The 15,778-nt window shown below is 43.4% G+C and overlaps 1 protein-coding gene across 1 annotated transcript in view; it reads right to left on the minus strand.

The window, feature by feature from the left end:
* Positions 1–15,778, minus strand: part of LOC121276601 (genetic suppressor element 1-like) — a 323,710-nt gene that overhangs the window by 14,812 nt on the left and 293,120 nt on the right. Inside the window, exons 13-15 of the mRNA XM_041185215.1 lie at positions 13,166–13,282; positions 10,227–10,589; positions 7,114–7,326 (exon numbers count right to left, since the gene is read on the minus strand). Of these exons, the coding sequence (XP_041041149.1) occupies positions 7,114–7,326; positions 10,227–10,589; positions 13,166–13,282 (693 nt within the window). The remainder of the gene's footprint in view (positions 1–7,113; positions 7,327–10,226; positions 10,590–13,165; positions 13,283–15,778) is intronic.

The raw sequence follows: 15,778 nt of genomic DNA on the forward strand, positions 1-15,778 counted from the left end.
CATGCTGTTGGCACAAATCTGATCCACACCAGCTATTGGGCCAAATAAGCCAGCCCCCAAAGGAATCTGAGGTGCTGTGGCAACATGCACATTGTAGCCTGAAGCTTTGGATAGTGATGGTAGAGGCTCCAATTCCTTTCCATCATCTGGTTGACCAGGAATCTCTCCCACTCTTACTGATTGCCAGTGGCATTTGTTGGAAGGATTTGCAAGTTGATACTCAAACTGTTTGACCACGTTATGAAGGCACCTTGGTCATCAAGTCCTGGAGTGAGACTTGAACCTGGAGCTTCTGGCCCAGAGGCAGGGTTGCTCCCACTGCACCACAAGACTTCCCTGTTAGAGAATATAAATAAGTTTTTGCAGCTTGTAACTGTATCCAAAGCAATGACTAATGCAAGAATTATGAGTAAAATAAAGTGCAGCATGTATGGGTAAAAGATAATGAGCCTAAGAAAACAGTATGTGTTTCTGCCCATTGCCTTTCTGAAGTTCAAGATTACACATCTTGAATAAATAGTAGAGAAAGCAGAATCTTAAGATTTTAACTAGTTTATTAACAGCTGCACAGGAAGGTATTCAGGAGAGATATACATAATGAAAGATAGGTGACCACTGTCTAAAAGGATGATAATTTTAGCCAATCTAAAAAAGATGAGGTCCCGTTTGTGCATGTTCAGCAATCTACTTGATGACCTAAAGTAATAAGATTCCATTAAAAATTAAACTCAATTACCTAAATGTCACAAGCTAAAATTTGATGACTGAAGTGAACTGTAAAAGTCACATATCTGACCATATATGAGCAATGACATGACTGTAAAGAGGGGAAAAAGCTCTTTGTTATCTGTCACTTTGGGAAAATAGAGGAAGCAGTGAACTCAGCCCAAGTATCGCAAGTGTGTGTGTGCAATCAACTGCTGAATTATAGGTTGCATTAGAATTGGTTTGATAAGACGATTGGTAACTGTCTATTAATTATGTTCACGTGGTCTTTTAACCAATAAAGAACTGACATCTCATGAATTAACAGAACCAGAATGTAACAAATATGCTCAAAGACTTTGGAGAGGAGAGGGAGGTTGGAGATCAGGTTGTAGTTTGCAAGGGGAGAGGGGACAAGGGTGGATATTTTAAGAAGGGAGAGGATGGTGGCAGATTTGAAAAGAAACGAGACAGTACCCGGCGTGAGGGAGGGTATTGTTTACACTATCAGTTGGCATGGGGACTAAAAAGGTCAGCAGTTTAGTGGGTATAGGGTTGACAGAGCAGGAGTTAGGTCTCACAGACAAGATGAGCTTGGAGAGGATATGAGGGAACATACGGCAACATTTTCTCCCCATCGGGGGGGATGTGCGGGAGCGGGCTTGGGCGGGTGGGTTCCCGATTGGCACCCCCAGCTGGGGACGTACTGCCATTTTATATGGGTGGGCCAATTAAGGCCCAGCCAGCGTGACGTCCACCAGGAAGCGCTATGCACTCCCTGTGCGGACGGGAGTGGGGATTCCCTAAGCCGGGAGCATGCTCTTTCGCGCATATGCACGAAAGAGCGCACAGATCTCCCTGAGGCAAAGTGCCATCTCAGGGAGACCAGCTCAAGTTTGAAACGTTGAAGAAAGATTAGAAAAAAAATTACTGACATGTCCCCTCTGTGCCACTGTCACATGAGCTGGGACATGTCAATTTCTTTAATTTAGACATTTAATACAAATTTTAATACCCTCATGAAACCTCATCCTGCCTGTGGATGAGGTTTCATTTTTTTTCGGAAGCTTGCCTGGGCTGCTGGCCTGCCCGCCAACCTTAAGGTTGGCTGGGCAGGTCCATTGAGTGATTCAATTACTTTGTTAATGGTCTTAAGTGGCCATTGACAGGTCAGCGGGCGCGCAGCCGAGTCGGCTGTGTGCCCGCCAACCTGAAAATGTAAATGACGTGGGGTGACGTCAGGATGCCCAGCCGATGTCACTCTGCATCATTTTACGCGTCGGCGAGCGGGCCCTGTCCCCCCACTCGTCAACCGGAAGATGCAGCCCATAGTAAAACCAGAAAAAGATGCAAATTTAGAGCTAGGGTGGAGTGATCTTTTCAGGGAGAAGGGAGAAAGACAGCGAGACAAAATAGCAATTTTAATTATCCTTAACCATAACTAATTTTCCTTTTTTCTTCACAATTTTTAAATTGTCTTTTCATTCTGAGTTTCTTTGTCTCACTGTTGTTCTTACTTCCCCCGTGATTAGTAAGCTGCACACTTTTCGTTTTGTTGTTGATCATACTTTGATAACATAATGGAACAAATGGAGCTAATATCCACAAATTCAGTGTTATTAAGGACTAGTAAAAGGGCATTTCAAGATGGAAAAGGTTAGAAGCCATTCTTCTCTGGTATTTTAAATATGCAGATATGTGTAATTACCCCTGAGCTCCATCTTTATGTATACAATTAATGGCATAACTAGAAACAGAAATGTAACTACTGCAGCCAATCTGAAGTGTTTCCAAAGCCATTAATCATTCTCACTATTTCACGGGCTGTCAGCAGGCTTGGTTCTAATCAGGAATAATACAATAAAATGAATTAGCATTTGGTGACACAAAAATTTTTTTGTTCCCAACAAATGTTTTGGCACTCTGACATTATTTACTGATTCTCTCAAAGTGAAGGATCGAACATGTTAGTCAAACATACAGTGTGGTCTTCCAGCTACATGTGGGGTCATTGCAATTTTCCTCTTACAACGATGTAGTTTGAAACTTCTCATGCCTGTCAAAAATGGATTATAAATGACCTCACTACAATCTGGGGATCAAACATGTGGAAGACAAGGTCCCTGAGGGGTAAACTCTGGCCTATGTAGACTATCACTGAGCATTTCCTTGCTTTTCCTGAAACTCCCAACTGAACGGCTAGAATCCTGTTGAGGCATTGGGGGTCTTGCCTGCCGGCTGGAGAGCTGGCGAGATACTCTTTTTGGGAAGGCCCACTGAACCACGAGCCAATCAGATAGTGGTGAGGCCAGCAGCAGGCCTTCCCCTGGAATCAAGGCTGCAGGGCAAAAGTCCCACTTACCGAGAGCTGCTGCCCAGAGGCTGGCAGCTCTTTTTTTAAATTCATTTATGGGATGTGGGCATCGCTGGCTATGCCATCATTTATTGCCCATGCCTAATTGCCCTTGAGAAGATGGTAGTGAGCTGCCTTCTTGAACAGCTGCAGTATATGTGGTGTAGGTACATCTACAATGCTTTTAGGAAGGGAGTTCCAAGATTTTGACCCAGCAACAGTGAAGGAACGGGGATGTAGTTCCAAGTCAGGATGGGGAGTGGTTTGGAAGGGAACTTCCAGGTGGCGGTGTTCCCATGTGTCTGGCGCCCTTGTCCCTCTAGATGGTAGTGGTCATGAGTTTAGAAGGTGCTGCCTATGGGGCCTTTGGAGTTCCTGTAGTACATCTTGTAGATGGTACACAAAGCTGCCACTTGTTGGTAGTGGAGGGAGTGAATGTTTGCTGATGTGGTGCCAATCAAGTGGACTGCTTTGTCCTAATGGTGTCAACCTTCTTGAGTTTTGGAGCTGCACTCATCCAGGCAAGTGGAGAGTATTTCATCACACACCTGGCTTGCGCCTTGTAGATTGTGGACAGGCTTTGGGGTGTCAGAAGGTGAGTTACCCACCACAGAATTCCTAGCCTCTGACCTGCTCTTGTAGCCACGGTATTTATATGGTTAGTCCAGTTCAGTTTCTGGCCAATGGTAACCCCCAGGATGTTGATTCAGTGAGGGATTCAGCAATGGTAATGCCACTGGGGAGCAATGATTAGATTCTCTCTTGTTGGAGATGGTCATTGCCTGGCACTTGTGTCGCGTGAATGTTACTTGCCACTGGTCAGCCCAAACCTGGATATTGTTCAGGTCTTGCTGCATTTGGACCTGGATCGCTTCAGTATCTGAGGAGTTATGAATGGTACTGAACATAGTGAAATCATCAGCGAACTTCCCCACTTCTGACCTTATGATGGAAGGAATGTCATTGATGAAGCAGATGAAGTTGGTTGGGCCTCAGACACTACCCTGAGGAACTCCTGCAGTAATTTCCTGGAACTGAGATGATTGACCTCCAACAACCACAACCACCTTCCTTTGTACCAGATGTGACTACAACCAGTGGAGCATTTTCCCCCTGATCTCCATTGACTCCAATTTTGCTAGGGCTGCTTAATGCTACACTCGGTCAAATGCTGCCTTGATGTCATGGGCATTCAGTCACACCTCACGAGTTAAGCTCTTTTGTCCTTGTTTGGACCATGGCTGTAACAAGGTCAGGAGCTGAGTGACCCTGGCGGAACCAAACTGAGCAGGTTATTCTTAAGCAAGTGCTGCTCGATAGCGCTTGTTCCATCACTTTACTGATGATTGAGAGTAGACTGATGGGGTGGTAATTTGCCGAGTTGGATTTGTCCTGCTTTTTTCCCCTAGATGTTAGTAAGGAGGACTTTGCAGGGTCAACAGGGCTGGATTTGTCAATGTTGTTTCCAGTGCCTTGGTCAATTGCAGGTTGTCCGTCCGGTTTCATTCCTTTATATTGGCTTTTTAGCTGTTTGATACAACTGAGTGGCTTGCTAGGCCACTTCAGAGGGCATTTAAGAGTCAACCACATTGCTGTGGGTCTGGAGTCCCATGTAAGCCAGACTAAGTAAAGGACATTAGTGAAACAGATGGGATTTTATGATAATCAACAATGTTTTCATGGTCATATCTAGATTTTTATTGAACTCGAATTTCGCCATCTGCCTGGTGGGATTCAAACCTGGGCTCCCAGAGCATTACCTTGGGTCTCTGGAATACTAGTACATGTAGTGACAATACCACAACACCACCACCTCCCCACTGTACTCAGCAGTGCCACTGGGGAGGTCTTGGCTGCTGCCAGAAGGAGAGGCACCAGGGTCCAGCAATCGTGGAACAATCCAGGCCACAGATAAGTAGTGTTGTGTTGCCGGGTGTGGGGGTGGTGCACAATTTCATGTGATGGAAGTCACGGGGAGAGTGGTGCAGGGGTGTCGGCAGCAAGGGCAGGAGGATGGTTCTCAGGGGATCCCCCCCTCTCTTCCCAATGTCCAGTCCCCCGATCAGGCACTGAATACCTTTAACTGAGGGACCAGCCCTGCTGGAGGTGACAAGCTGGTTGCACAGTTTTAACATGACAACAGGCCCACCTGCAGTTGGGTTAACATCAGTGGCAGCTGGATGAGGCCCTAACTGGTCATTAATTGGCCACTTGAGAACCTTATTAGGCAGCAGGGCTGGATGGTCAACCCTGGGCCTCCCCACCTGGAACTTAATTCTGGTGGTGGTGAGAAGGCAGCAGGGTTCATGTACCCGACCATCCCACCTAATGACATGCATTTTCCTGTCTCCAAGCAGATGATTCTGCCCAATATATCTGAATCTATGCATGCAGAATACTGAAATGTTGCACCTGCGCTATCAGTCACTTCCACTTGATCAGAACTAGCTCTCATTTTTTAAACAAAAGTGCTGAGAAGTGGGACCGCTTTCTGTGATCTGACAAGAAGTGAAATCAAGCAAAGTGTAGTTTTTTGGTAGGCCAGGGACTCGGGAGTCAGAAGTCCAGTGCCTGAAACGAATGCTTAGATCTCTGCAGAAGTAAATTCTTGGATCCCAGCAGGAGTCAATGCAGGAGATAAAACTGGTAAGGCAATGAGCAGTGCGAAAGTGCTTTGAACTTTCACACATTCTACGCAAAATACCATCTTAAGCGTTACACATATTTTTAAGTTTTAATTTGTCAAAATGGGCTAAATAAAGTCACGTAAAGTGTCATTAAAAGCATGCTCTGTAACTGATGCTATTGTGCTTTATTTTTAAATGTGCAAAATTACGCTTTCAACCCTGTTCCATGCTCTAACATTGCTTTGGTTCCATTACACCAGGCTGAAAAAAGTCTTGAAAATAGTAAGTAATCCTTAGCAAAAAAAACAATGGGGATGGAATACCCTGCCAGAAACAGTGGGCTGAATGCTGTGGAGGCAACCAGGGTCTCGGCCATCAGCTGAAGAGCCAGTGAGATCCCCGCGTTGCCTCTCAAGGCCCACCCCATCATGTGGCAATCAGGCACTTGACAGGCCAATGGCGGGCCTTCCTCAGGATCAAGGGCCACAGAGGTGGAAGTCCAGCCCGCCAACAGTTGCCAGCCAATCAGAGGCCGCAGCTCGATTGAATGGCAGTGCCACTGGGGAGGTTATGACACCAACCTGAGGCCTAGGATCGAGGATGGACCCAGACACAAAAGTGAGTGATGGCTGGAGAGGTTTCGCAAGGTGGGGGTTGTGGGGAAGGGGTGGGGCTGGGTGTCAGCAGCAAGGGCAGGAGAGTGGTTCTCAGCAGGCCCCACCCCCTTCCCGATTACTAGTCGTCACCAACATGAAGTCCCATCATTTGAAGCCCAAGCCTCATTAACATCCTTCCAGTGAACTGATTGCCAAGTGGTTGCCTTGTTGCACTTCACTGGTTGTGGCATAGGGGAAAATTAACTGGCTCCGAGGTTGAACTAACTGACAGTTAGAACCTGGAAGGGGAGGGGGTGTGGAGAAGAAGTGCCTTGGGCAGCTGGCAGCAGGAGGAGCATTCCAAATACTAAATATTTCTTAGACTATTTTTCTGAGCGACCTTCAGCAGCTCCTTTAAGAATCCATGATCAACGTCTATTAGCAATATACACAGCATGTGTGGTGTATGCACTCAACTTATTTATACTTCTTGTACTCCAAAGTTATAATCGGTGTCATTGGAATCCGATTTCCAGTTTCTAAATGGACTCCCACCTGAAACAGGCAGACACTCTAGTCGCCCAACTCAGGACCCTACCAAGAAGACAGTTGCTGCAGCTCCACTGAACTGACCCACTGCCGTTTTCAGGCCACTATCACCCTATTTATGTCGAGTGGAGTGAACTAAAACTGACCCTTTTGACTCTAAAGTGCTATGGTTTCCAGAAAAATGCACTACTTCAATTTAAAAAAGGAGAATCCTGTAGACATTGCAGTTACGTCCAAAGTGGTCTGCAAGTTTAGTTCAGCTGAACTCTCCTTTTATCCTCACCTTCAATGTATTCTTGGTAGGCTTCAAGAACACCTGTAACTCCCTGCCATTTTGGTCGCTGATCCATTTCATCCTGGCTGTCCAGTTCCTCAGCCTGAGGGTTAACTTTTTTGTTCTGATCCAAACTCTCGAGCACTTGCTGTTTCGGTACATCACACAGTGATGAACTCTGAGCCGGTGAGCTGCAATGCATATCATTCTGCCAATCGCCCACTGAAAAGTTAATGAACAAAATTATATTTCAGTTAACAGATACATGTGTGGTGGATAAGTTACCACACTATTGTAGTCTGGAACAGCATATTTGGCAAAGGAAAGGATATAAAGTATTTATTGGTTACGTACCTATCTCCTGTAGATCCCAACACACCCACAAAGGCAAAATATAAAGTCTGAATTTAAAGTTATCAATTAGTTAGCAACAGGGAACCATTCTTCTGTCATCAGTTTAATGTGACTGTTAACTTCAAACTGCTTCCTATTTCTCAACAAGTTAATATATAACTTCCACCATGTCGTGCTAAATGTGCACAAATTCAGTGATTTTCTGCCGTCCACAGAATGTAACAAATGGACTCCTATGTTTTGCAAAGTATCTGTGTTTACAGAAAACAGGGTCCTATTGAATTACTGTAGGTGACAAAATGAATTTGTTGAATTGCAGAATGTGTAAATGTATTGCCTACTGAAGCCTGTTTTCAGCCTAGAACCATACAGCCATTTTCATTTCAGGGACAGCAATCCAAATCAGATAACACTGCTTTTTTACCACATTTCCCTTTCTTGCATAGGTTCAGAAGTAGACCTTTGAACTGAGCGTTAGGGCTGTGGTAAACAGTCAATATCAGAGATCTGTGCAGTAATCTGACAGCGCTGTGCCAGGCACACTAATATTTGGTCTCACGATCCTCATTTTTAAAACAAACTGATTTAAATATTTTTAATTGTATCTAAAAAGTTCCTTGGAATCAAGTGTACACAAAGGGTTAGATTTCAACTGTAAATGAAGAAAATAACTTGTTGTAACTGCAGTATTGGTCCCAAAATGCCTTTTGCATTGATGGCATTAGTTGAAATTTGCCCTCACTGGAACTTGTTACACGCTGCTGCTTCATTTTTGCTTTTGGCCCAATGTACAATTTGCAATTCCAAGGAACTAACCAGTAGCGGTACATCATGAGTCAAGAGAAAAGGGTGAGACTGCACACAATCCACTGACAATCTGAAACCGTTTTACTTTACCACGTGATGGTCATTGACAAATCCTGATCCATTAAGTAAAGGATAGCACAGTACTTGAATTCCTTCTGGTAGAAGGACAGACTTTCCTTACAGCACCACAATGAGGGGGCAGGAATAGACAAAATGCCAGCCCAACTAACGATCTTACTTCCTCCTCATTCCCTTTCTCCTCTTATACTGGAATTTATTCCATGGGCACTGGTTGGCTTGAGGTGACTGTTGCTATGGCATTCCTCATGGTTGAGGCTGAACAGTGAATGCTGGTGATCTACTTGAAAGTAGAAGGCTACACAATCAAGCCTGGTACTACTCTTACCACATTTTCACGTGTGCATATGTTTCAGCACTTATGTCTCAGGATCATTTCTACCTCATTAACATTTCTAAACTCTGCTCCACCTCAGCTCAACCCTTGTTGAAATTCTCATCCTTGTCTTTATTATTTTGAGTATTGTCTAGTCCAACGCAGTCCTAGCTGGCCCCCATGTTCTAAACTGCCTAAACTTTAAGGCAGAGGTGGATAGATTCTTGGTAAGCAAGGGAGTGATAAGCTATTGGGGGTAGGCGGGATGCAAATTTGAGGTTACTGTCAGATCAGCCATGATCTTATTAAATGGTGGAGCAGGCTCGAGGAGCCGAATGGACTACTCCTGCTCCTTGTTTGTATGTTCGTATGTTCTGCCACTCACATTTGAGATTCTCCTTAAAACCTACCTGTTAACTGCCCTAATATAGTCTTATGTGCTTAGTGCCAAATTTTGTTTTATAACACTCCTGCAATCAATTTGGAAAATTTTATTTCTTTAAAGGCACTACATAAATACAAGTTGTTGCTGAGGCTAATTTTATTGGCCTTGTTGATGTCTCTAAGAAATCAGCTAACTCATTATAGTTCAGCGAACATGCATTGGACCTGCCTGATTTGTACTACACCATACAGTGTATTTCCAAACTATTCCATTTGGCCAGTATCAAATATTATTTTATATTTCTTTCTTGAGGGTGATACACTTGCTCAGTTAAAATTATTTTTCCTCTACCCTTAGTCTCCCTGTCTGGCCCTGACGAGGCTGCCCCACCTACCTCTTCCCCCGGGCCTTCAGCACTGCTCCTGGTCTTAATTGTACTGTGTGGCCACTGCTCCTGGGACTGAAAAGCTACCAGCCCTCTGATTGGCCAGAAGCTCCTGGAGACAGAATGTTCGCCTCCAAAGGTGTGGGAACCCCGATGCCAGGCAGGTAAATGCCTAATTGGGATTTAATCCCATTGGGGCTCCTGGAAATGGCTGTGGTAGGGTTGGAACTGGCTTTCTAGCCATTGCATGGTGTGGCCATTAAACTCTGCCATTGTCTGTGCCTGGGACAACACAGAGTTAAGAATAAATTAGAATTTAAATATTAATATGATGGTGTTAAATTTAATGCCGTTGTTAATAAATAAATTTTCAGCCCACAAACAGCTATGACTTGGGCTGGTGGTTTGTCCTAGCTGATAAAATGGCATTTTCGCTGTCTCCAGGATTTTTAATACAGATTGCACAATTTTATGTGGTAAGTTTGTAAACTTGGAGTTGGCTACTGAATGTCATGCAGCAACAAATTAGTTATACCATTTAACAATAGGTTAAAGAATTACACTGCCTGACCCAGCTCAATTGAACTTTATTTCCTGTTGTTTGATTGTAGAGAGGGATTGATGCCAGTCACACAATTTGCCAGGCTGAGATAGATGATGCCAGGTGGTGAGTACCCAACAAGAGGAAAGAAAATGTGGGGGCAGGCAGGAGGAGCGAATTGGTCTTTTTAAATAAACCATAAACCTTACAAATAATATTCATAAGTAGGATTGCTTATCTTGACTTGCTGCATTACCTTTGGGCTGATCTGATGCTTGGTTTTTAGTGCTCTGCAACATAGACTTGTGGAACTTCTGCAAAAAGCCGTCCAGCCGTTTGATTTTTCCATTCCTGTCAGTTGCCATCCCAGATGGTTTAGCCTCATCACTGGAGGTACTGCCAGGATCTGCTGCTCCCAGCTTGTCAGATTTGTTCTCATTTACGCTGCTTGTGCGATCCTTTGACACAGTCTCCGATGCTTCTGGTGTCAGCGGCGGCCTCCGTCGCTCTGCCTGAGGCTGGGCTGGCAGGTCCTCCTGAGAGCGAGCATTTGGATTACTGTCAGGTGGAAGCACCGAGAGACAGCTGACGTCAGCTACACCTGTCACACCAGCAGCATCTGCAAAATAAGAACACATCATCTGTTCATTTTCTGATATCTCTATGAACGTCCGAGTTCCTTGGTGTAAATATCCTGACAGCAGCATTACTCACATCTTCTGTCAAGAGTATCATCTGGGGACGGTCTCGTTGCTTTGACTACTTGATTGAACAGCTGAGTCTAAAACCAAACCTGACATTAAATCCAGTACTGGTGCTTGCAGGGGTCAGCTCAGCAGTTGTGACAAACCTTCGCTGGATGCTGGCAATAAAGGCCAAGTTGAAATGATCTCCTTTAAGGATGATCAAAGGACTCATGTATTTTATGCCCCCAGTGAAAATTCTGCACCTTGCCAGTTTGGCTTAGGTTGGCTCAGAATTCCTGCATCTCATCAAAAAATTTCCAAACTTCAGTGATTACAGAAACAAAATCACGTTTAACATGCACAGCTGGGGACCTGCCTCGCTGAGGTAGGGACTCCAGATTGGAAGAATAATTCAATCCACTCATCAATAATAATGTAATAATGTTTACATAGACCTAGGGAGAGATTGCTTTAATTGGCGGCAGCTTCTAGTTGGCTTCCTCTTCGCTGGTCAGATCACCCAATTAAAGCAATGGAAAAATCAACAACATTAGCTCTGCTCCTTGTTGATCAGTCCCTGCCACATTCTCTGAACCCAGGCAGCAGACACCTGGGGACAAGAAAGAACTCAGCAACCCGCACTAATCTATTTCTGCCATTAATCTCCTTCAGTAGGAAATTTAATGATGGCCAGTATGTCACATTTGATAATTGTCCTCTGCTTCATGTCTTTCGATTTTAGATGTATGTTTGATTATTGCTGGAAAATTATATAGTCCCCACTGATATGAAACTTCCAGTAACGAAAATTGGATGGGGCTGATCCAATTACGCTAGTAAGGATAATCAGGTGAGGTATATTATGGGCTTGCTGATATGAAACAGCCAGTCTTCACCCACCCCCAACCCTTGCTGAGGTTAGAAGTTACACCTATCATTTTTTACTTTTAAAATTAAATAATAAAAAAGACCAACGGTATAAATTTAAGAATGTATTTTAAATGGTGTTAGGATCTCAGTGGAGACCAGTAAATTCTTTCTTAAAGTAGAAATCCAAAATCCCAGTTATTTAGTAAAAGAATTAAGCCATAAGCTTCCACAGTTTGAAACAGAAGAATTTTTTACTATACAAGAGTCAAACAAACACTAAATACTAACTTAGATAATTACCCAAACTCTGAAACCCAAAGTAAACATTGGTTAAATATGAATAAATGGGCAAATTATAGTTAATTATAAACTATAAATTACACATTTAATGGAAGATACAACTAAGACAGAGATTACAAATTGGTTCAGTAGTCTACTCAGCATACAGGTCATCAAACTCAGTCACAAAGTCCTTCAAAACACTGTCTTCCTTACAAAAAATTTCAGCTCATTTTCTTCTAGGATGTAGTCTAATCCCCAGCCAACAACAGCACCCAACCAATCCGATATCTGTGGGTACGGTCTTCACCAAAAATGGCACACATCTGCAAAACCTCTCCAGCTTGGTCTGGTAGAATAGATCCCTCACTTATCCCAAGTAACAGAGACAGCTGCAGCAACTGTGGGTGGGATTTCCGGTCTTGCCAGCCCAAAGTCAACGGACTTTTGACTGCTCTCCAAATTTTCCAGTCCTGCCCACGGTGATTCCCACGAGTGAGACCAGAAAATCCCGGCCTGTGTATTTGCTTATTTTCAGCTTCTGGATCTAACCTCTGTCTTCTTCAGCCTGACTGTACTGCACCACTGGACTCATCAACTTCAATTGTGGTCACATGGTGAAGAGGTCGGGGGGGGTGGTGCTTCCGATGGATTCAAATGGCCAATGATGGAATGACCACCTCCTCCCTGCGCCACCGTCAGCCCACACAGGAAAGGCTGCCGGGCTGGCCACTTGGCATGGGCCTCTCCTGCCGTCGGCTAAATGCCGGGGGTGGCAGGATGAGGCCCTTAAGTGGACTTTAATTATCCACTTAAGGAATTAAATTGGCCCACTGATGGGCAGGCTTCCCAATGCCACCCATGCCATTGGTATAACTGTAGTGGGGACAGGGGCAGTTGAGTCAGCTGCAGCAGCCTCTGTTAAAATTATAATTAGGTTAATGTTTCAGGTGTAACCCTGTACAAGCTCTACCCTTTCATTGCTAGTTGTGAAATTGTAAACATGAGTATAAAAGATAGATTTATGATTTAATACCAAAAGTAAACGAAGGAAATCCTCCCTCTTAATGAAGAGTGAAGGATTAAGAGGCAGAAATAAGGTCAGAAAAGATGATCAAAAAGTCTACATTTTACTTGCCACTGCTGTAATGAGAACAATGCTGTGATGATACATGGTCTATTCATACCCAGATTATTAAATAAAACATATTTCATCGCATAAAGCCAAAGCTGGCAGTAGGTAAACAAACAGATAAGCAGCCACCCTGGCCCTTGCCATTATACCCATTTCTTTCTGCATGATCATCATATTTAGAAGCACAAAACTGAAAACATTACTGCACAAAATGATGATTCCCACCTGAGCACAGAGCTGGGTCCTTGTTAGACTGAGCCAAATCTGAAAGTTGTGGATCTAGTTGAGGAGTGCATTTTTTCCCACTTTTACTTAGGAGCTTCAACAAAGTCTCTTCAATGTCTGTAATGTAATAGTTTAACTTTACTATGTGATACTGTTTATGGTTAAAAAAATTAAACAGAAGCAGAAACTTAAGTATTGCTGAAAAAAAGAGATGTCTAAGCTTTTCATCTTACACTTAGCAGGACACTCAAGAATATCAATATAAGGGGAAGACAACAATTATACTGTATGTGAAGAGAGTGCTGAATAGTTGGCAACTGGCACTGCCATGGAGAATGCACCACTGATGGTGACTTACAGTTAACTGCTGAGCATTATTCAAAATTTAAACCAGGCAGCTTGATTGGTCAAGGCATTGCCCTGAGGAATGAGTCAACGAATGGCTGTCACTTATTTTGTTTCGCTGAAACAAGCGCAATGTGTCTTCGATGGAATATGTCTTTCTTGGAATGACACCTAGCCTTCTACCCATCGCATAATTCCAATATGTGGATGATATGGTTGCTATATTTAAATCCGCAGCTACATGTAACAAATTCCTTACATGTCTTAATGGGCTTAACGTGCTCAAATTAACCTATGAAATGGAGCAGTCAAATAAACTTCCTTTCCTTGATGTACTAGTTGAGAAATCTGCCAGGGGATTCTATAACACTGTCTACTGCAAGCTTACCTTCACTGGTCAATATACGCGTTAGGATTCTTACAGTTCCACACGCTATAAGATTGGTCTTATCGGCAACCCTGTAAATAGGGCCCAAGCCTTTTGCTCACCATGCAAGCTTGATGCTGAAATAGGGTGCATCAAAGGCATCCTGCAGGATAATGGCTACCCTAATCAAATCATTTCATGCTGTGTATCACGCAAGCCGAAGGCTGTCACTTTTAGCCCTGAAAAGTGTCCAGTCTACCTCAGGTTACCCTGGAAGGGCAGGGTATCTCAAACATTTGAGCAACAGGTGAAGCTAGCTGTCTCACGCTGCTACTATGCAGTAGCAACACGAGTGGTATTCTCCACAAACAGGATGTTGCCATCAAGCCAGAAAAACATTCTACCTATCACACAAATGAGTACTGTGGTATATGAATTTCAGTGCCAGTGTGATGCTAGGTATGTAGGCTGCATGTCCCAAAGACTGGCGGATTGTATCAAACAGCATGTCTAAGCCACTGTACCCAAACAGCCTGTGCTTGCAAAACTCAAAACATAGGGTCCAACATTAGATGTGATTCTGCGAATGAGGATTATTCAGCAAATGTCCAATATTCTAAGAATTGTGCTGACAACGAATTTAAGATTGTTAGTCGGGCCCGCAGTGTGGCGCATTTGCATTTACTGGAAGTTACATATATTAATATATAGCGCCCTGTTATTTGCAAAGAGAAAGAACATGTACACACAAAGTGCCTGTTTCAAATAAACAAAATAAGTGACAACCGTTTGCTGACACATTCCTCAGGGCAATGCCTTGACCAATCAGAGTCAAGCTGCCTGGTTTAAATTTCAAACAATGCTTGGCAGTTGATTGTCAGTCACTATCAAGGGTCCATTCTCCATGGCAACACCACTTGCCATCCAATCAACACTCTCTTCACATACAATATAAATTGTTGTCTTCCCCTTATATTGCTATTCCTGCAAGTGTCCTGATGAGTGCAAGACAAAATGCTTAGACATGTCTCTTTTTCCAGCAATACTCAAGAAGCAGAAACTCTTCATTGATACATTTGCTTGAACATTGAAGGGTCATGTCCTTATAACAAAAATATTAAGTGTATCTTGTATTAATCATCCAAGATAGATTAAATTGATTTTGAATTTGGCAGTGTCATGATTAAATGCTACATCGCAACAGTGTATTTTATGTAACTTGGAATCCTTTGACCATGCTATTTACACTTGATTCATTACAGTCCCTTTCCTCTTTCTCCTCCCATACAATTCTATTCATTATTATCCTTCCTCCTTCACTTCTGCCCATCTCTTTCCTCCTTTACTCCCATCTCAGTTCCTTCAATTCTGCTCCAATTTTTCCCTGTAATTCCATTTCCTTCCCTCCTCCTTCACTTTTGAGTGCCTCTCTTTCTCTTCGCCATCACTCTTGTTCTTCTGTCCTTTCTTTCTTCTACTTTACCTTCACTTTTCCTTTGCTTTTCGTTTTCTTCTGTTGTTAACTTCCATTCCAGTTTATTTCTGCAATTGTGGCAGTGTCAGTAGTCACCAAGAATGCATTGGCTTAATTCACCCTATATTCAGTGTTGCATTTCACCTTCATTTGAAACGTGCAAGATCAGGGTTTCCTATGGTAGGTTCCAACTGAAGGAGGAAAGTAATGCTGCTGAAAGAATATTATCTGTCACTTTGGTGGTTTACACCACCTGTAGGAGAGATTAGTTTCGTACTTTGGAGAATTGTACCATTTACCTTATACCCTACATCTATGAGGGTAGATTGCTAATCCTGAGATATGATACCCTAATCACATCTTGCACAAGGGTGAGTTTCAGATCAGGAGGCAAAGACTTGCACATGGAAACTACCTCTTCTGGTAG

The sequence above is a fragment of the Carcharodon carcharias genome, chromosome 3 (genome assembly GCF_017639515.1).
Source record: "Carcharodon carcharias isolate sCarCar2 chromosome 3, sCarCar2.pri, whole genome shotgun sequence".
Lineage (NCBI taxonomy): Eukaryota > Metazoa > Chordata > Chondrichthyes > Lamniformes > Lamnidae > Carcharodon > Carcharodon carcharias.